Raw genomic sequence first — 22,913 nt, forward strand, 5'->3', positions numbered from 1 at the left:
CAGATTGTTAGAGCTGAAGGGGACCCCGGAGATAACTAGTCCAGTGTTCTTACTTTAAACATTAGGGTAAGAGTGGTCAGCTGGGTTGGAACATGACACCAAATTACAAATGACTAGAAAGATTGTTCATTTTCATTTGTCTCTAAAATTATTTCTAAAAACCCACAAGGGAAAAGAACAAGTAAATTTCATGGCTCTGAACAATATTCACATACCTGCCACCTCAATGGTCATTGCATATTAATAAATGTTACTAACAAAGCAAAACAACAAAAGAACATAACCAGTTAGACATCACTGTTATGAATGGGATAATTTAAGTAAATAAGATTACATACATAAAGCACCTACCTAATATAAGGCCTAGCCCATAACAGGACTTCTAAATGCAGTTCCCTTCTCCTCCCTGTCCCTATTTACTCAGTCTAGAATACTAAAATATTACAGTAGCTTCCAATCTGGTCTCAGTGTTTCCAAACTCTATAGAGTATCTTCAACTTTGATATCAGTATAGCATTCCTAATGTATCTCCCTCAAAAACGCTGCAATTAATAATGGCAAGATGTTCAATCTCTTCAGATACCAAATTGCCAATTAAAACACTCCTAAGTCAAATCGTCCATAAGTTCCCCAAAGGAATTTTGGTGATTCACTCAGAACAAGCAGTGTATAACAAATAGAGTATATGCTAAGACCTTAGAAGTATAAAAGGGAGGACATCATTTCAAGCTGGGGTATTTAGAAAACTTTAAATTTTTTTTAATTTAATTAATTAATTTATTTATTTATAGCTGTGTTGGGTCTTTGTTTCTGTGCGAGGGCTTTCTCTAGTTGCGGCGAGCGGGGGCCACTCTTCATCCCGGTGCGCGGGCCTCTCACTATCATGGTCTCTCTTGTTGCGGAGCACAGGCTCCAGACGCGCAGGCTCAGTAGTTGTGGCCCACGGGCCCAGCCGCTCCGCGGCATGTGGGATCTTCTCAGACCAGGGCTCGAACCCGTGTCCCCTGCATTGGCAGGCAGATTCTCAACCACTGCGCCACCAGGGAAGCCCTAGAAAACTTTAGAAGCAGCAGCATTTGAGTGAGAATTTGAAGGATATACAGTATTTTGATTGGTGAAGGTAGGAAGTTAAAGGAAATTTCAAGTAGGAAGAGCTTCATGAACAAGGGCATGAAGATAGGAAAAAAAAGGCTTACAATCTAGCCCAAATTTTATTTTTCTTTCTGTCATGCTCCACCAGGGGCACAGATGCTAATCAAGTGTAATTTCCAAGACACAGTTTAAGTTTCTTTGCTCCATACCTCTGTTCAAGCCATTCCCTCCTTCAATGACCGGGAATAAGTCTTGCACAACACAGAGTAATAAATAATACTAGCTAAACCAACCTCTACCTTTCCCTCCGCTTCTATTCCCTTACTTCATCCATGTTTTTCTCTCTCCTTCAAATCTTTCCAACTGACCAAACTAAAGAATAATATTATTCACTGATTCATATATAAAGTAGAGAAGTAGAATATTCTCTTTAAAAACAAAGTTTCAACTTAAATCCTTGAAACATTCCCTCCATTCCCCCTCTCCCCTCCCCTTTTTCTTCTCACTCTACATTCCCTTTCCTCTTTGGGTTACTGATGCTATATTTTTTTTAAATTCCCCTCCCACCTCAGATTTTTAAAATAAATAGCAATGACAGCAGGGATGGACTGCGCTTTCACGAATGTGAAAACGTTCCCTCACAAGCAGAGCACAATAAGGGCTTTGTGTTCTTTCTGGGAAGGGGACAAGGAGCAGAAGAGGAACAGAAGGGGAATCTGAAAAGGAATGGAAGGTGTCCAGCCCGTCTAGAGGAATAAAGGTCAGGAATACTCTGGTAAGCCATAAAAACAAAATTTCTTCATTGTAATGACTAAATTTGCAAGAATGGGCCCTTAAAAATAGCACATATGCCTACAAACTAAAGAGTTTTCTTTTGTTAGCCAAAATTATAAATTAGCCCTCAGAGAAGTGCAAGTGACCAAATCATCAAGCCTTCAATCTCTTATAATGGGACAACAAATTTTTAACTGGAAAAGGCATTCACCAGAAATGGCCTTGATCACTGTAGTTTTAAAGGCTTACACAGGTAACCTAATGGAATCAGGAAAAATAAAATGTAACACACTATTAACTAGAAGTCTAGACTCTCAGTTTCAAGTATAGTCAATATACCTTTTGAATACCACTTTATAAAGCAATGTAAAGTGCTTATATTGTAGAAAACACATATATACCTCCGGAATTGGGGGGGGGGGGGCAGGGAGATATCACAATGTTAAGCAAATAGGTACTTGTAGTAAAATGTCTAGTGAGAGCACCATCCCTGGACTCAAAAAGTGCTGGATCTCCAACAAACGAGATGACAGTGAAAATACCCCAGGACTGGAAATAACTGAAAAACTAGCTCTCACAATTACAAAGACACTAATATCAAAGTGAATGCAAACAATCTTGCATATAGTGTTTTATGAAACAGGATAAAAATATATAAATTTTCAGTATTCTATATAAATGCATGCATGCATACGTAACTAAATTAATAAAAACAGGGCTATTTCATCCACATCATTGGATGTTTATATATTCAAGTTGGCCAATAATTTTTTTCTTTTGCTGAGCACTTATGTATTTTTGTACCATATAAGTCATTTGCTTTTCAGGTTTATTATTTATTGACTAATCTCCTGTGTTAGAACGTGAGCTTCCTGAAGAAAGGGCCCTTTATTTTGATTAGTTATGTATCCCAGGGCTAATAACAGAGCCTGACATGTAGAAGGTGTTCAAAACAGTGTCAGGGAATGAATAAACTGATAAGCAAATTGCCTAAGTTCACAAGGTAGGTTATAGAGGTGGGTCTGTCTGACTCCAAAACCCGAGCATTTCCACTAAGCCTATGTTAGTACAAGTTATTCACATGCTTGGAGGAAACCATTCACTGAAATAAATTCTTAAAAAGAATAACAGACATGTTGTATTTCAAAGGACTCTTAAAAACCTTAGAAATTTTGGAAGTGATCTTATTGGGAAAACGAGAGGCTGCCTTGGATTTGAAGTCAACTTACATTTGGCACACAGAGTATTAGATTGTTTTTATATAAAATTATTTATTTTTTAAATTTATTTTGGCTGCATTGGGTCCTCGTCACTGCGTGCGGGCTCTCTCTAGTTGCGGCAAGTGGGGGTCACTCCTCACTGCAGCGTGCGGGCCTCTCACGGTGGTGGCCTCTCCCACTGCAGAGCACGGGCTCTAGGCGTGCAGGCTCAGTAGTTGTGGCTCGCGGGCTGTAGAGAGCAGGCTCAGTAGCTGAGGGGCATGGGCTTAGTTGCTCCATGGCATGTGGGACCTTCCAGATGAGGGCGCGAACCCGGGTCCCCTGCATTGATTGGCAGGAGGACTCCTAACCACTGTGCCACCAGGGAAGTCCCAGTTTTTTTTGCTGTTTTTTTTTTAAGTGTTCTTTGTCCTCCAGAATTTCCTGAGGTCACTGCTGAATTCTAACTTGTAGAACTGTTTGCCCTGCTTGAAACGTCTGTTATTTAGTTATTTTTTGGCTGTGCCGTACAGCTTCCAGGATCTTAGTTTCCCAACCAGGGACTGGACTCGGGCCACCACAGTGAAAGCGTCAAGTCCTAACTGCTGGACCGCCAGGAATTCCCTGAAATGTCTTGATGTTGTTTATGAGTTGATATTTCTATTTCTTCTACATCCATAACAGGGCATCTACTTCTAAATTCAGATTCAATGTTTATTGAAGGCCTATTATTTACTATGAAACATGACAGATACTTTCATAAAGCACCTACACAAGCACTTACACAAGCATTCAACTGTATCATGTTTGCTAAAATTGAGTTTTACTGGTAAAAGCCAGAAAATGAGAGTGACGGATGATAGTACAGAAAAAAAACAAAAAACAATCTGGTTCTTATGTAGGAAGACGAGATGGCAGACCTTATTTTCCTGTTTCATGTCGACTGCTAAGAAAGGTAAATAACTCTTTACACAGTTTAGCATTAAAAATTGTACTGAATAAAACTCTTTACCCTAAAACTCTACATTTTTGTTTCTGGAAGAGGGAGTTACTTACCTCTGCCTCTGCTGTCAACTGTATCTTCTTTGCTATCAGCTGTTTTAAATCAATCCGACCTAAGGAAAGAAAAAAATATAACTTTTAAGTTGATGGAGATAGTTACCTATCAGCATTATTTAAATCGTGAAGTTGAAAAACAAGCAAAAAATGACGACTATGTAAACTATGGTACAACCACAAAACATGACACAACTCTTAAAAATGAAGCATGGGCAATATAAATAGAAGGAAATTTATACATAAAAATGCTAAGTTGAAAAAAAACAAAACTACTATATGTACACACAGTACTTACAACTATATTAATCATAGGATGCTGACAGTATAGGAAATTCTGACAGTAGAGGAAATTAGTTTCTGTGAATGGATCCTGCAACTATGAGTAGTAAAATGTACAAGCAACAATAGAAAAACTAAATAAATCGGACTTGGTCAAAAATTAAAAAAAAAAAGTTTCTGCTCCAAAGAAGTAAAAAGACGCAAAACGGGGAAAAACACTTGCAAATCTGATCCGGAACCTGCATCCAGAATGTGTAAAGAACTCCTACAACTCAATGGTAAAGACGAATAGTCCAACTTAAGCATCTGAAAAGACATGTCTCCAAAAAAGATATACAAATGGTCAATACCATCTGAAAAGATGCTCAATATCACTGGCCATCAGGGAAATGCAAATCAAAACCACAAAGAAATATCATTTCATACCCACTAGGATGGTTATAATCAAAACACACAAGTGTTGGCCATTGTACACCTGAAGCTAATACAATGTTATGTGTCAATTATCTCAATAAAGCTAGAAAAAGAGTTGTACAAGCAGGAAATTTTGAGAAGAGCATTATTTCAGGGATTGGATGTGATAGCTTTTCTGTAATACAATTAGAGAGTGTTAATAAACACTTGTAACAATGATGTTTATAAGCTTGGTACAAATAAAACAGAGTTTATTATTTACTATTTAAAAAATTTTTTTGTTTGTGTTGGGTCTTCGTTGCTGTGTGTGGGCTTTCTCCAGTTGTGGTGAGTAGGAGGTACCCTTCGTTGTGGTGCACGGGCTTCTCATTGCGGTGGCTCCTCTTGCTGCGGAGCACAGGCTGTAGGCGCACGGGCTTCAGTAGTTGCGGCACACAGGCCCTAGAGTGCGCAGGCTTCAGTAGTTGCAGCACATGGGCTCAGTAGTTGTGGCTCATAGGCTCTAGAGCACAGTCTCAGTAGTTGTGGCCCACGGGCTCAGTTGCTCCAGAGACCTGGAAGCAACTGAGAAGTTGTGGGATCTTCCTGGACCAGGGATCGAACCCACGTCCCCTGCATTGGCAGGAGGATTCTTAACCACTGCGCCACCAGGGAAGTCCCAAAACAGTTTTTTAAGTGAGGAGAAAAAAGCTTTGACCAGAACATGGAGAAATTAAAACCCTCCTACATTGCTGGTGAGAATGTAAAATGACACAATGCTTTTGAAAAAGTCTGGAAGTTCCTCAAAAGGTAAACACAGAGGTACCATTTAACCCAGAAATTCCACCCCTAGGTAAATACACAAGAGAAATGAAAACCCCCCTCCCATTTATAGAAAATTAAAAATCCAAGCCTCCAAAAAACGATCTAATAAGATCGCTCATTATCCTATGATATTCAAGCAACTAATTTTAACATTTTGGTAAATATTATTTGTCCTTTTACTTTGGCAAAAATTAAATAATAATATTAAATATAATATTATAAATATACATACTATAAAAACAGAGTCATTATGAATACTGTTTGGTAACCTGCTTTCATTTAACATATTGTTAGTATCTTTGCATATCATTATATATTCTTCCACATCATTTTTATTGGTCTACTGTTCTATTTTTATGGCTGAAATAGAATTTATTTAATCCTCTATTGGACATTTTGATTCTTTATATCGTTTCACAATATTCCACTTGGAAAAAAGGCATGGAGAAGGTCCAAAATGCACCTAATGAAAGCTCTATAAGGAGAGGAAAAATTTGAAGTAATAATGGCCGAGAACTTCCTGGAAGTGTTAAAAAAGAGCCAATCGTCAAAGGAAGATCAAAGAATCCCAAGCAGGGTAAAGAATCATCATAGTGAAACTGTGTAACACAGAAGTTTATTTAAAAACAAAACACAAAAGGACTCTTAAAAGCACCCAGGAAGAAAATATCACCTTCAAGAGAATTGCCATTATGCTGAGTGTCTGACTCATCAACACCAACAACAGAAGCCGGCAAACAGTGAAATAATATCTTCAACTGTTGATAATAGTGAAGTTTATGACTGGGAAGGAGGCTAGAGGTCATATCGCAGAGAGCCTGTGCGTATCACAACAAGGGCTTTGAGGAAACTAAGAATTTTAAACAGAATAGTAACTGATCTGATATTGGAAAACCCCACTCTCTGGCAGGAGAGGAAGAAAGGACCACATAAGAGAAATGCAATAAATCCTGACAAGAAATGATGTCGCCATAAGCCAAAACAATAGCGCTGAGAATGGACAGGAGAGGATAAATTTTGAAAATATTCCCAAATTGGTAACTTATTAGGTAAGAAATATGAAGGTAAAACAAATATCCATTTGATTTTTCCATCAACTGTAAAAATACTTTTATTTAGTTCTCTACCGTCTATGATCAGACCATGGATTCATAAATAAGCTATTTACTTCATAAATAAATGAATACAGAAACTTCTTTCCTTCAACTAATTACCATAGGGGGATGGGGAAGAAGACGCCAAAGATTAATTCTCACTACCTGTGCATCATTCCCAAAAGTAATCTGTCTATCCATAAATAACCTAACCACCATTCGAACTGGCTTTGAGGAGTCAGGGTCTGGAAAGCAGGGAAAGAGTTTTTTCTCACTTAGACTAGAATCTCCAAAGGCCCCGCTCCAAGTGACAGTAAAGTTATATAAAGTCAAAGAAAAATATATTAAAAATCCAATTCAATTCATTTTCTTTCACCTTAAAACTAACCTCACACAATATTCAAAATTACTTTCTTGCTACCCACCCAAACTTAAATGTCATAAAAATCAAAAGAATAATACTCTAAAAGCTAACATCCAGTGATTTAAAGAACTATATACAGGGACTTCCCTGGTGGCACAATGGTTAAGAATCCACCTGCCAATGCAGGGGACGTGGGTTCCATCCCTGGTCTGGGAAGATCCCACAAGCCGCAGAGCAACTAAGCCCCTGCGCCACAACTACTGAGCCCGCGTGCCACAAATACTGAAGCCCGTGCACCTAGAGCCCATGCTCCACAACAAGAGAAGCCACTGCAATGAGAAGCCCGTGCACCGCAACGAAAAGTAGCCCCCACTGGCCGCAACTAGAGAAAGCCCGCACACAGCAACAAAGACCCAACACAGCCATAAATAAATAAATAAATAAATGTTTAAAATATATAAAATTAAAATTAAAAAATAAAGAACTATGTACAGACACCCAACCACATAAGTCAACTCAAGGTTTCTAAATTTCTAAAACATTGACCATGAAATAGGGATAAGCCAGGACTGAGGGTCATGCAATTTCTGAAATACCTGCCTAGATCTATTAATATCACTAACTGATAACTGATCATTAACTGATAATACCTATTAGTAGACCCAAAGATAAATCCTTAAAGAAAGCTCCTCTAGATTTTGTTTTTTCCTAACCCTCTTATCTCTAAGAAGTCAGGCTTGCGACATTTATCTTCATGAACACTACCTCACCCTTGTAAAGTCTACAACATTGAATTGAGTATTTAAAAATTTACTCCTTGAAGTATCAAAAATCTAATTTGAACCAGTTTTGACAAAGACCTTCCTAAAATTATTACATGCTTTACCACCTTAAAAAAAAAAAAGAGAGACTGTACATAATCTTTATGTCAAATAAAAGATCATTTATTGCACTGTGCTATTATAGTGACACCTTTAGTAGGACTGAAATGAGAGCAACGGAGCCCACACTAAACAGCTCCAGAAAGTTGTGCCTTTCTACTAGGGTTGCTTCTTCACGGCTCTTCACCAAATCTGATTCCTGTAACAATCCTATACTTACGCTCCTATGCCAAATTTACTGCCAATGTTACCCAGAAGGAAAAGATAAATAACCAAGCTTATTAAATTAGTAACGCACTTATTCATTCAATTATATACTCACTCACTAAATAAAAACCCTCTGAGAACCCAATACATACGGGGTACTAGGCATGTATTCCAAACCCCTCCTTTAGGATCGCAATAGAAGTATGCAAACATAGATAATTACAATACACAGAAGGGCTGTGGGATCATCAGGGTGGAGAGAGCTTTTGCAGAGCAAGTCAATATTTGAGCTGACTCAACTGATAAAGAAAAATCACAGTGCACAAGGTATTAGAAAGATTATTTCAGGCAATGGAAACAGCATGAAGACTTGTAAGGACTTGGGTTTTCTGGGACTTGACCCTGAGTCAAATGCCTCTAAGTGCCAAGCTCTCTTTGCTTTACAATACTGTACTTAATATAGGCTTTTGCCTAAGGGCAGCTTTTAACTCCTTACCTTCTAGGTTACCAGTTACTTTCTAGATCAGTGCTGCCCAACAGAAACATAATGTGAACCACATTATGTAATTTAAAATTTCCTGGGAACCACATGAAAAAACTAAAAACAGGTGCAAAGTGAGTCTTTGAAATGTGGTATGTATTTTACAACTTTGGTGTTATCTCAATTCAGACTAGTCACAGTTCAAGTGCTCAACCGGACCAGACTGAACAGTGTAGTTCTAAATCAGGGGTCAGCAATTTTTTTCTGTAATGGGCCAGAGAGTAAGTATTTCAGGCTTTGGGGGCCATATGGTCCAAAAGCACTATACAGCCATAAATGAATGAAAGTGGCTGTGTATGACAACTCCTGTTCTAGATGGCTGAATTTACTGTGAGTCTGGCTGACAAAACTGACAGGTATGCAGTTATTTTTTTATAATCTCACCTGACTGTGGTGAACAACGCTGGTTGCTTCCGCCACAAGGGCATGTGTTTCATTCCCCTTGCCAGAGACTGATTTAAGAATGGGCACGAGCACCAGTCAGATATGGCCCACTCAGGTTTAACTGAGAAGAGTGTAAAGGAACTATTTTATAAATGTGTGGGCAAATTTAAGAAAAGCAACAAAGGATGGTGTAGCATTCTAGGGCTAGTAACAAGCAACAGGAAAGCTGTTACTATCCTGAAAGGGCAAAGGAGGGAAATGGTTTAGGAAACCCAAAGAGAACTCCCTGGAGAGAACTATTAGATAGGAGAGATGGTTACTCAGCCCAGAGGGAACCTATGTTATAAACACACACCTTACTCTCTGCCCTTGGACCTCCTATCAATGCCACCCACCCCAACCATGACCGAACCCTACCAGAAACCAGAGGGCATGGAAGCCATTTGATTGTGCCCGGGGAGGCTGATGCTCTGGACTCTAAGTAGGGTAGAAAAGAGTAAAGAGGTAAAAGGAAGACAGCATAACTTGTAATCTAGTTCTGGCCAGTGAGACATGAGAAGTCTGTTGGGCAATTTCTAGGAAAGATTTCATTGCTCTAAAGAGAGGCACAGGGAAACGGGGTTCCTTCTGATGGAAATTATTCTTTTGCTTTCCCAGTTTTCTTACCCAGCCTACAGTCACTAACCCTCTGTCATTATTTCTATCCTTCCCTCATCAACGCCACTAATTTCTTGGACCCACCTAGCCACATCCCAATCCCAGATATTGCCTGCTATCTGCTTTCTCTGATTTCAAACTGCCATGCACTGCAGAAATATAATACAGAAAATGGGCCCACTATAAACTGTTGCTGTCTAGCGTTAACCAGGCCTGCAATAAAAATGAAATCTTTGTCTCTGCCTCTTGATGAATTTCTATAACATTCCTCCCAAGCGTAGTTCCAAACATTTTCCACCTTCAACTCCCAGCCTTACAAAGCAAACTTCAGTTGATCATTTTGGGGACCAACTACTGAAATGTCTTCTATCTTAATTTTCACTATCTTTAATCCTCTTCTCCACTGTTCCTTTGTCAGAGGAAGGGGTAGCCCATCTCTTTTTCAAGACTACCCCTTTAAACTATATTGCCTTGATCCTTTATATGTCCTTTGAGAAACTGTTCAAATCATTCAACACACTGAGCCATTTATTTTGTCCACATTACATTCAGCACCAAAGTAGTCTTTAAAAATTTTCTGAAATTATGATATTGATGTCATAAGTGGTACTCAAAATTTATCTGTGAAGTATTACATATTTACTTAACGTTTTGGAAACAAATATGTAACTGAAACAAACTATCACTTCATAGAATTTACTGCTTAGGATGAAGATTCTTCTTTTTAGTGAAATTTTCTTTAAATTACATAATAATAAATATGGTACAGAGATAATGGCAAAATTATAAATAACTGAAATTTTGGAAACAATGTCCTTTGGAAACAAACAACAGCCCTTTCCAATGAACCTCTTATCTTTCAAGACCCAACTCATGCTGTCTTTTCCTTTTAATATAAAATGTCCTGGAAAAGTGGTTTGTACTTCCTATCTTCACTGTCTCACTAGCAATTCATCCCCAACATGTTTCTGCAACTCTTCCTTTTCTGGAGTCACTATGGCCTCCAAATTTCTAAATTCTCATCCTCATTAAACTTGCTGCAAGGAGTTCCCTTGGTGGCCTAGTGGTTAGGATTCCAGGCTTTCAATGACAGGCCCCCAGTTCAATCCCTGGTCAGGGAACTGAGATCCCTCAAGCTGTGTGGGATGATATCATATATCGCTTATATGTAGAATCTAAAATGTGATACAAATGAACTTATTTACAAAACAGAAACAGACTCACAGACATAGAGAACAAACTTCTGGTTACCAAAGGGAAAAGGGGGTTAGGGAGGGATAAATCAGGAGTTTGGGATTAGCAGATACAAACAATTATATATAAAATAGATAGGGAATTCCCTGGAGGTCCAGTGGTTAGGACTCGGGGCTTTCCCTGGTGTAGGCCCAGGTTCGATCAGTGGTTGGGGAACTATGATTCTGCAAGCTGTGCAGTGCAGCCAACAATTTTTTAAAAATAAGAAAAAAAAAAAAAAAAGATAAACAAGGTCCTACTGTATACCAAAGGGAACTATATTCAATATCCTGTAATAAATCATAATAGAAAAGAATATGAAAAAGAATATACATATATATAACTGAACCACTTTGCTGTACACCAGAAACACAACATTGTAAATCAACTGTACTTCAATAAAAGATTTAAAAATTAATTAATTTATTAAATTTTAAAAATCAAGGCCTACTTATAGTGACTAAATTCCTAACGATGACTAAGGCCTACTAGGCAGTGATGAATCACCATTTTTCAAGTTCCATTTCTTTTAGTTTCACTTCTTTTAACTAGCATTTTCTTTGTCTCCTTGTGGTAAGTACAGAATTAGCTAATGTGTAGGCACTGACTAGCAGGTTTTTACTGCCTAGAGAAGTTCAAACTCATTTTAAAATCCTGATAATTTTCTAAAAAACTCTCATTGACCATGCCTTAGAAGATCTTCACCCCAGCTTCACCTTGCTCTCCATAGAGATATAAGTAATCTAAAAGAGTCATGTGAAAGCCATCTTTATGTCTAAGGATGGTTGGGTTTAGGAGTAGTCCTTTAAAGAACCAATCATTTATCAATCTTAGAAGCAAAAGGGGAGATACAAAAAAAAAAAAAAGTATAATCCATCTATAGGGACTTCCCTAGGGGTGCAGTGGTTAAGAATCCGCCTGCCGGGCTTCCCTGGTGGTGCAGTGGTTGAGAGTCTGCCTGCCGATGCAGGGGACATGGGTTCGTGCCCCGGTCTGGGAAGATCCCACATGCCGCGGAGCCGCTGGGCCCGTGAGCCATGGCCGCTGAGCCTGCGCGTCCGGAGCCTGTGCTCCGCAACGGGAGAGGCCGCAACAGAGAGAGGCCCGTGTACCGCAAAAAAAAAAAAAAAAAGAATCCGCCTGCCAATGCAGGGGACACAGGTTCGATCCCTGGTCCAGGAAGATCCCATGTGTCACTGAGCAACTATGCCCATGCGCCACAACTACTGAAGCCCGCGCGCCTAGAGCTCATGCTCCGCAACAAGAGAAGCCACTGCAATGTGAAGCCTGTGCACAGCAACAAGGAGTAGCCCCCGCTCGCCGCAACTAGAGGAAGCCCGTGCACAGCAACGAAGACCTGACACCGTCAAAAATAAATTTTTTTTAAAAAGGTATAATACATCTAAATCCTCTATTGCTCCACCGACCTCAAAAACCTTTCAAAATTGTCTACTAATCATATGTCTACACTGCTACAGAGAAAGGAACCTGAACTAGAAATGAGGGTCAGTATATAAATATCATACAGAAAATGAGATTTAATAGATAATGTTGAAACAACTGGCTGGCCATTTTGAAAACCTGTCAAATTAGATCCCTAGCTCACTTATTATTCAAAATAAATTTCAGATGGATCAAATATTTGAATCTTAAAAAACCCAGGGCTTCCCTGGTGGCGCAGTGGTTAAGAATCCACCTGCCAATGCAGGCGACATGGGTTCGATCCCTGGTCCAGGAAGATCTCACATGCCGCAGAGCAACTAAGCCCGTGCGCCACAACTACTGAACCTGAGCCCTAGAGCCCATGTGCCACAACTACTCAAGCTCACGAGCCACAACTACTGAAGCCCACGCACCTAGATCCCATGCACCGCAACAAGAGAAGCCACTGCAATGAGAAGCATGTGCACTGCAAGGAAGAGTAGCTCCCGCTCGCCACAACTAGAGAAAGCCTGCGTGCAGCAACAAGGACCCAACACAGCCAAAAATAAAATAAATAAAATAAAATTAATTAATTAAAAAAAAATTTTTAAGTTATCAAATTATCAGCTAGTAACTCCCATTTCTTTTAACTAATCTTCCTAAAATGAACCAAGATATCCAAACTCATTCTTTTGACCTTAAAAAGTACAAAAGGTACTAATTAATATTCAATAACTTTACTGCTGCTTTTAACTATGTCTCATTGTACAAAACCTTTTTCAAGCAAAGTGGAATCTGTCATCTCTCAAAATGCCATAGAGTTTATTCAAAAGGTCACATCATCCATGACTGAAGAAGGTTGAAGAAACAGGCACTCTCATATGGCTACTGGGAGTGCAATATTTCCAGAGAGCAATTTGGCAATACCCACCCAATAAATCTTATGACCTAAAAACAATTTCTTGGAATGTAGCCAAGGAAAAATCATAAACACTTGAACGTTTGCTTATCTGCACTTTCTAAAACAAATATGTTTTGCTTTTATTCTAAGGGGAAAAAAAATGTGTTCTCAACCTACTCAGTTGATCAAAGCTCTATGTGGACTGGCCAGTTTTATGATTAGATGCATAAATTGGATGAAGGGGCTAAATTACAGAATAACAATGATATTAACTTTTTTTCATATATTTTTGCCAAGGGACTCTCAATCTTTACAAAAGGCAGGTTGTTCTCTCTGTTCAAATACTTATGTACATATCTCAAAGAACACTGAAATTGAATAGAATTAGAAGTATATTAACCAAGTTAATATTTGTTAAACACTTAAAACAGTGCCTGGCACATGATAAACTGTTAGCGGTCATTATCATATTTACTCATTAATTAGCTATCAAATGAACAATGCAGCAAAATAAATGGTAGTCAAGAATAGGCATTACCTGTAAATTAAGAGAAAGGTAGAGAATGTCCCCAACCTGATAAAGGGCACCTACAAAAATCCACAGCTAACATAATTAACAGAAAAACTGAAAATTTTCTCCCTAAGATCAGAAACAACACAAGAATGCCTAATGTCCACTCTTGCCAATTCTGTTCAACATTTTACTGGAAATTCTAGCAAGGGCAATGAGGCAAGACAATGAAATAAAAGGCATGTTGATTGAAAATGAAGAAATAAAACGAATTCTTATGTGCAGATGGCATGATTTTGTATATAGAAAATACTACAAAACACACACACACAAAACTCTTAGAGCTAATAAATGAGCTCAGCAAGGTTGCAGGATACAATATCAATATACAAAAACCAGCTACATTTCTACACATTAGCAACAAATGATTGGAAAATGAAATTAAGAAAATTCCACTTACGACAGCAGCAAAAGGAACAAAATATTTAGAAATAAATTTAACAAAAAAAGTGTAAAACTTATCAACTTAAAACTATAAAACATTGTTGAAAGAAATCAAAGACCTAAATACAGGCATACCTCGTTTTATTGCACTTTGAAGATATTGCAGGATTTTTTGGTTTTTGTTTTTACAAATTGAAGGTTTGTAGCAACCGTGCACTGAGCAAGGCTATCGACACCATTTTTCAAACAGCATCTGCTCACTTCATGTCTCTGTCATATTTTGGTAATTCTCACAGTAGTTCAAACTTTTCATTAATATATTTGTTATGGTGATCTGTGATCAGTGATCTCTGATGTTACTATTGCAAAAAGATTACAACTTGAGGAAGACTCAGATGATGGTCAGCACTCTTTTAACAATAAAGTATTTTTTAATTAAGGTATGTACACTGTCTTTTTTAGACATAATGCACACTTAATAGTTTACAGTAGTAGCATAAACATAATTTTTATATGCACTGGGAGACCAAAAACTTCATGTGGACTCACTTTACCGTGATACTCATTTTATTGCGGTGGTCTCGAACCGAACCCACAATATCTCCGAGGTATGTCTGTAAATAGAAAGACATCCCATGTTCATGGGTTGAAAGACTTAATATTGTTAAGATAGTGTATTAGTTTCTTGCACCTGCTGTAACAAATTACCACGAACTTGGTGGATTAAAACAACCGAAATTCTCTCTCAGTTCTGGAGGCCAAGCTGAAATCAAGGTGTCACGGCAGGGCCCCACTCCCTTTGGAGGCTCTAGAATCCAGTCCTGGCTCTGCAGCTTGTGGTAGCTAGCAGCATTCCTTGGCTTTTGGCCATTGCACTCCAATCTTCAAAGCCAGCATCTACAAATCTCTCTCTGCTCCATCTTCAAATCACCTTCTCCTCTGTGTGTCATCAAATCTCCCTCTGCCTCCCACTTATAATATACAGGACTGCATTCAGGGCCCAGGTGGCTATTCAAGATAATCTCAAGATTCCCAACTTAATTATATCAAAGACCCCTCTGCCCCCTTTTCCTGCCATATAAAGCAGCATTCACAGGTTCCAGGTTTTAGGACCTTTTGGGAGAGGGGGCATTTTCCAGCCTACCACATACGGCAATACTCCCGAAACTGATGTGGATATCCACATGCCCAAGAAAGAAGTTGAACCCTTAACTTATACAATATAAAAAATAACTCGAAATGGATTATTGACCTAAATGTAAGACCCAAAACTCTAAAACTAGAAGAAAACATAGGACAAAACCTTCATGACACTGCGCTTAGCAAAGATTCCTGGATATGATACCAGAAGCACAGGCAATAAACACAAAAATAGACAAATGGAATCATATCAAACTTAAAAACTTCTGTGCAAAGAACACAGTCAACAAAGTGAAAAAACAACCTATGGAACAGCAGAAAATATCTGCAAATCATATCTGATGAAGGGTTAATATTCAGAATATTATAATATTATAAAACTCCTACAACTCAACAACAAAAAAGCATATAACCCAACAAAACAAAATGGCCGAAGGATATGAATAGATATTTCTCCAAGGAAGATATACAAATGGCCAACAGGTATGTGAAAAAGTGCTCAACACCACTAATCATTAGGGAAACGCAAATCAAAACCACAGTGAGGTATCACCCTACACCCATTAGGATGGCTACTATTAAAAAGACAAACCAGGGGCTTCCCTGGTGGCGCAGTGGTTGAGCGTCTGCCTGCCGATGCAGGGGACACAGGTTTGTGTCCCGGTCCGGGAAGATCCCACATGCCGCAGAGTGGCTGGGCCCGTGAGCCATGACCGCTGAGCCTGCGTGTCCAGAGCCTGTGTTCCACAACGGGAGAGGCCACAATGGTGAGAGGCCCACATACCAAAAAAAAAAAAGACAAACCAACCACCAACAACAAAAACAGAAAATAACAAGCACTGGTGAGGATGTGGTTAAATTGGAACCCTTGTGTGCCACTGGTGAAACTGTAAAATGGTGCAGCCGCAATCAAAAACATTATGTCAGTTCCTCAAAAAATTAAAAATAGAACTACCACAGAATCCAGCAATCCTACTTCTGCGTATAGATCCAGAAGAATGGAAGGCAGAGTCTTGAAGAGATATTTGAATACCTGTGTTCATAGCAGCAGCAGTATTCACAGTAGCCAAGAGTTGAAAGCCAAGGTACTCAGAAGTACGTGGGCCTCCAGCAGAGAAACAGTAAAACTGTGGGACTTCTCGGCCTCCATCTGAGCCAACCCTTCATAACAAATCTTTTTATATATCTATATATATATATCCTATTGGTTCTGCTTCTCTGGAGAACTCTGACTAATACACATCCCAAATGAGAACTGTCACTCTAAGAGCTGTGTCTCAAACTTTAACCTGCATATGAATCCCCCGAGAACTTATTAAAATGAAATTTTTATTCAATTAAGTGTGAGGTGGGGCATTTCACAGGCCCCCAGGTGGTGCAGATGCCCCTGGGCCTGGCTGGTAGGCCACGATGACTGGCATGGCGTGGTGTCCTTTAAGCCCTCACTACTCAAAGGTCACATTTTACCCATCTGCTTACTCCCCCAAAGTGAACCAATGTTAAAGTAAGTGGAGAAACACATGCAATTTTCAGATCAGTGTTAGTTACATTAAACCAAGGAGGAGGTCAGACTTCTTGTTTTAGGCTAAACAATTCAATTTTTATTATCTGCATTAAAACCTGGAATGATTAAAACTTAATAAACTGAGGCTATAAGGAGTACTGAAAACACGTAGAAATTAGAATAGTCTAAAAGCTTTTCTTTAAAAAATGGGACATAGTGAGAAAATCATACTGGTAACAGAAAGTTTCAATAAAAAGACAATGTGAATTAGCACCCAGTCCTTAAATCAAGGAAGGGGAAAGTTTCTACCCAATGTTGGCTTACCCTTTTGCACAAATTTCACATTTTATATCACACTGAAACTAGTCCATATGACAATATAAATATTTCATAAATAGCTAATTAAGAGTCCAACAATCAATAAACTACATTATGCAAACTTAAGCAGCAACATTTATATTCCTGGATCCAGCTGCTGTATTTAATTTACAATTAAATTTAAGTAGGAAAAGCAAAAGCTTTTCTTTATGAAAGAAGTCTCAGGATGCCAAAGACAACCTGTCTCAGAAAGTTCCACACCTATTTGTTAACCAAACAAGCCTCAAATTTCAAATCCTCATTGAAATCAAACCTATACAAATGTCACCACAAAAATAAATAGCCTGATTCAATAGATGACATCAGTTGAAGTTGTGTTTACAGGTCTATCAATCTTAAGCACAAACCTTGACCTTAACAAGTACTGTGTCATAGTCTTCTTTGTATTCATGTTAAGCAAACTTGGACATGAGAACTAACAAAACTCCCCCAAGATTTATAACGTAGTATTGAACTAACTAAGTTAGGTACCCTGCTAATTACTCTCATTATGCTCATTACACCTATTAAAAGAGTAATTAGTAGCACTTATTTATAATAATCTAATTATGCTAACGGCAGGAGAGGGGTTCTCATTCACTTAACTTGGAGCTCCATGAGGGCAAACACATCTGTATCAATCACTGCTGTAGCCCCAACACCTAGCAGGACACCAATAATTATTGACAGGTTAGGTAGTTGAAGGAATGAATAAATGAATGAATGATGTCTAAAACATAGTAGATACCCCAAAAATGTTCAATGAGTTAATTTAAAAGGGCTTACTTTCTAGTTTCTTCGTTACCAGATATATAAAACTAAATTAAAGCATACATTGCAAACTCCACTTACATCAGTAAAGCTCACCTCTATGAGAGGTGCAGCAATTTACACACCAGTGTCACCAGCAGTATCTAAAGCAGCTGTGACTGGCAACTTCACCAATTTGTTCCCTTCTATTCTTTTAATCAATTTATTTTTCTCCCCTGCACTTTACAGTGCCTACCAGCATATCCATTTACAAGAGAGCTAAAGAGATGGCAATCCTCGCTCTAGAACACTGAATTTGTTGCCTATTTCGTTAATTCACCTCAGAAACAGCAAAAGCCTCACCGTTACTAGGTGTCTCTTGGCACTCCTCTGTACAGTCTCTCTGGCCTTCTTCCTTTTCCTCAGCATGTTTACTGGACTTCGACAGCCGTTTTCTTACAGACATCTTCTCTTCGCCCAACATCGTGTTGTCTAGAAAAGAAGATATAAAAAGCTTTAAGTATCCGGCTTAGGCAAATTTCACAATATCACCATATTTTTAGGGGAGGCAACAAATGATATATTCTCTTCCTTTTGTTTTACTTTAATCCCATTTAAGCATTTTCCGAGTACCAGATACTATAACAAATACGAAGAAATTGGTCTTTATAAAGTAACTGGCTGGTTTCAAAACACAGCCCCCATTCTTAAAGAAAATTTAGTTGAACAAACAAGGCGTAAGTACATGAAAAATTAAGAATTAAATAAAAGTTAAGTACAAAGATGCCACAAGGTAAAGCACAATCAATAGTCAAGTCAATGGTAAAAACAATACATACCTGAAGTGCAGAGACAGAAGAGATCATTAAGAGGTGCAAAGGTTTCACAGAACAGAAGGTATGTGACCTGAGTCTTGAAGGACGAGAATGGAGCACTTCATGGGTGAGAAAGGATGAAAACAAGGTCCTTGTAAGCCCTGTTCAGGGGACCATGACTGATCAGACTACTTCACTAGAGGACAAGAAACAAGCTTTCGTTGAGTAATTACTAACTACCAGGACTCTGCTAGGTGCTTTAAGTTTTCTCATCTAATCTTCAAAACTCTGCAGAAAACTTGTTATTACTCCTTGTTCCTATATGAGGAAAAATAAGGTTCCAGGTAGTTACTGCCAATGCCTTCCACCCACACACCAGGAGCATACCAATGGCTGAACAAGCTGAGTTTGAACAAGCACATCATGGGAAACTGTGGGGCATCTTGGTAAGAGAATATTAGAAAGGACTTATTTAGGATTTGGATTTGACTACGTGATTTTGGGGGAGAGCCCAAAGAAGCGGGGGTTCACTCTGGCTTGAGTGCTGGCCGAAAGTGAGGACAATGTGATGATGGGGTATACCAACAAATCTCTGTAGGGAGGCAGACCAGAGGGAGGCTAAAGCTGTAATTGGTAAAGCATCAACAATCATTCCCAGTAGCCTGAAGAGGGGAATGTTGGATATTTTGTGACTTGGGCAACATGCATGTCTTTACCTGTGTTAAGACATGATTATAACATGGTCTTCTGCTTGTCTTGACCCATCATATTCAAAGAATGGCTTTGTGTGATGCTGATGTTCAGTAAAACCGTTTGTGTTCAACAGGACACCCAGAAGGCCTAGCTCTCAAGTTCCAAGCTAGGTCACAGCAACACCACGGCCTAGCTGACTGCACCAGGGCAGCTCCAGGACACCAAGGGCTGTTTGCTTCTTCTCATTACAGTAACTTGCCCAAGTCCACAAAGCTATCCAAACTACAAACACCACCCACTATTTGGATTTTTTTTTTTTTTTTAAGTTGGTAACAGAAAAGTGGTGAGGGAAAAAGACTTGAAAAAAAGAACTGGGGTCAAACTGTAAAGGCCTAAAAATTAGGACTTTTTTTCAGTTAGGCAGTAGTGAGACATTTTAAAGCCCTGAAAAATATGATCAAAATCAAATTTTAGGCAGATCAGTATCGGGACAGTACAAGGTTTACTCCAAAGCAGTGTTTTACTATGTAGAAGTTTTCAGCCGTCTGAAAGCAAAACACAATGAAGTACTCACTACATTACTTTTAAAATTCTAAGATTATGGTCTTTTTAAATGGTTATGTTTAAATGTCCTCTTCTGTATGCAATGGAGTACATGGTGAGCTTGATTGTTTTCTTAAATATCACTGCTTGGCAAATTAAAAATCTGACAAATCTAGATCAGTTTCCTTCTATTTTTTTCCGAACTCAAATGAAACAGAATTATGGAAGAGTAAATCAATATATCAAGTAGAAATTTTAGGAGACCAATAAGATCCAGTTAAAAAGAGGAACCTAGGAAAGAGGTCAGGGCAACTGGTAAATTTTAAAATCATTTGTGTAACAGTGACAGAGGAAGCCAGAAGAACATCTAATTCTCCAACAGAAAAGATTAGAGAAGTGAGAACTGACAACTAAACTCTGAGGGATGCCCTCAAGTAAGACAAAAAGAAGTAGACATCAGGGACAAAAACAGAAAAATAAAAGATGCAAAAAGAGCAAAGATGTTTCAAAAAGGAGTTATACAGGAGTTAATAGTGTGGAATTAAAAATAGGGACTCTACTTCTGAGCGCTTATGTGCTTTACGTGTATGATTATTTTAATCTCTACATAATCTTTAAAGTAGGTACTACTACTTTATTCCCCCAATATTGTCTTTGGTCACCATGTCTTCCCATACACTCTTTCCTGTCTCTAGAAAGCTGTTTCTCCTCTGCCCTTTCTAGCTAATCTTACTCACCATTCAAAGTAACAGTCCCAGCAGCAGCAGTAACAACAACAGTTTTGACTTAATGAGCAGCTGTTTTGTCCCTACCAGGCACTGTGCTGCTAAATCCTTTAAATTTTCTTATTCAACCTTTACAATTTCAGAGGTAGGCATTAGCTCATTTTACAAGTGAGAAAAATATAGGTTAGGGAGGTGATTTAATTTGCTCCAAATCATATAATTCTCCAACTGCAGAACAGGGATTCAGAACCAGAACTACTGGATTCCACAGCCTACACTGTAATCACCAGATGGCCCTGACTCACCTCATCTGCTAAGGTTTCTTTGACCACCATCTCTCACCTCACCGTCCTCTGTGGTCCAATTGCACCCAGTACATCCTGTCACACTAAGATACTCAGTGAGCAATACTATCTGCCTCTTACACTCAGCATAAGCTTCTTAAAGACAGGGACTAAATGGTATCTTCTCTTTGAATTCCCAAAATCTAGTGGGGCGTATCTGGAATATGATAGGTATGTATTAGTACAGAAAGTGATGTACCAGTTAATACCACAACCAATTATTCTGAGTAATAAGTTCTCTAAACTCAGAGGAAAATGTATGCTGGCAGAATGCCAATGAGCATCATCTTCTCTGTTAACAGCTTTATACTTTCTACTCAACAATAAGACCTACAACAATCGTTCTTACTTGGGGGTGCGGGGGCCCCCTAGACTAAGGGTATGCAAAACCTACTTTGAATATTTCAGTAACTGAAATAAACAATTATACATTTATCACATAAAGCAAGCAATACAGGCTAACTAAAATAATGTTACTTTGCTTTTGGCTGAGACCGTATCAACTCAGTGAGAAATCAGTTCTCTCTTGCTGATTAGAAGGTGAAAAAAGGGCTTCCCTGGTGGCGCAGTGGTTGAGAGTCCACCTGCCGATGCAGGGGACACGGGTTCATGCCCCGGTCCGGGAAGATCCCACATGCCATGGAGCCGCTGGGCCCATGAGCCATGGCCACTGAGCCCGCGCTCCACAACGGGAGAGGCCACAACAGTGAGAGGCCCGCGTACCTCAAAAAAAAAAAAAAAAGCTAAAGCACAGGTACTGAGTTTGCGCAATTACACTGCCATAGATCCATTGACATTTTAGAAGTGAGCCAAAGAAGAAAACACTAACTCTTCATAAAAAGCTTTATGTCATAGTCTATGGTATTTGGCCTCAATTTCCTCCGTTAGCAGGAAGAGAGAACCATAACACAGTGGCGAAAGCACAAGATTTGGTATCACAACACCGAGAGGTAAGTTAACATCTCTGCTCCATCATATTGCATCCTCAGGTAAATCCTCCAACCTCTCAATCTGTTTCTTCATCTAGAAAGTTTAAAATACTACTGCATACACACACACACAAAGATAACACACATTAGAGTGCCAATATTCTATTAACAACCTAGCTTAAAAAATTAAGTGGATCTGATCCCTACATATCTATGCCCTGTACGCTGAATGACACAAAGTCATATCATCCCTCAAATTCTACTTGTGTTTGCTCTTAATATGTGCTAGATGAGGGTAAATAAAGTTCCATAATTACACACTTTCTCAAATGCAGCTCAAACACCACGTGGCTTCCAAGAAAGCATTAACAAATTTTGTTATTGTCACACATACAGATGTTAGGAAGGATAACTATTACTTACGCCTCACCTCAATTTTAACCAAATCCTCATATCATGTAAATCATAAGATTACGAGATGATGTCTGAATTGAGCTCCTCCTGCCATGCATGTCAGTAACAGTACATGGCTGTTGTGGCAGAAAATGGAGGGACATTACAGTAATGCTCAGTTCAACTGTTCCTTCTCTACACAAATGGATCGCTTTGGCCTCTGTGTGGAGAGCAGACCACAAGGAGGGCAAGAGCGTAAAAAAGGAACACCCTGGCAATCATCCTCCTAGCAGACTCCTGCAATCATCCAGGTGAGATGAAGGAGAGCTGAACGTTCTGACCACTCATTCAGGACTGTGAATCCACCCCCTTACCAATCTAGACACTAGCTAGCCAGACTATTTTAGCTGTTGCAAAGTCAAAAATTCAAACTGTAATTAATTCTAAGTGGTTTCTAGGT

General features: G+C 38.9%; 1 protein-coding gene across 5 annotated transcripts in view; it reads right to left on the reverse strand.

The window, feature by feature from the left end:
* The window catches only part of SOAT1 (sterol O-acyltransferase 1), a 64,744-nt gene that overhangs the window by 34,024 nt on the left and 7,807 nt on the right, over positions 1 to 22,913 (reverse strand). The window contains exons 2-5 of one of the 5 annotated variants that reach the window (XM_033854314.2): positions 18,851 to 18,945; positions 18,375 to 18,503; positions 17,867 to 17,923; positions 4,122 to 4,180 (exon numbers count right to left, since the gene is read on the reverse strand). In XM_033854314.2, the coding sequence (XP_033710205.1) occupies positions 4,122 to 4,180; positions 17,867 to 17,923; positions 18,375 to 18,495 (237 nt within the window). In that variant the 5' untranslated portion in view covers positions 18,496 to 18,503; positions 18,851 to 18,945. Of the gene's footprint in view, positions 1 to 4,121; positions 4,181 to 17,866; positions 17,924 to 18,374; positions 18,504 to 18,850; positions 19,023 to 22,913 lie in introns of those variants that run through there. The other 4 variants (XM_073803853.1, XM_033854294.2, XM_033854304.2 and 1 more) reach the window with 4 other exon arrangements.

Source organism: Tursiops truncatus, chromosome 1 (genome assembly GCF_011762595.2).
Source record: "Tursiops truncatus isolate mTurTru1 chromosome 1, mTurTru1.mat.Y, whole genome shotgun sequence".
Classification (NCBI taxonomy): Eukaryota; Metazoa; Chordata; class Mammalia; order Artiodactyla; family Delphinidae; genus Tursiops; species Tursiops truncatus.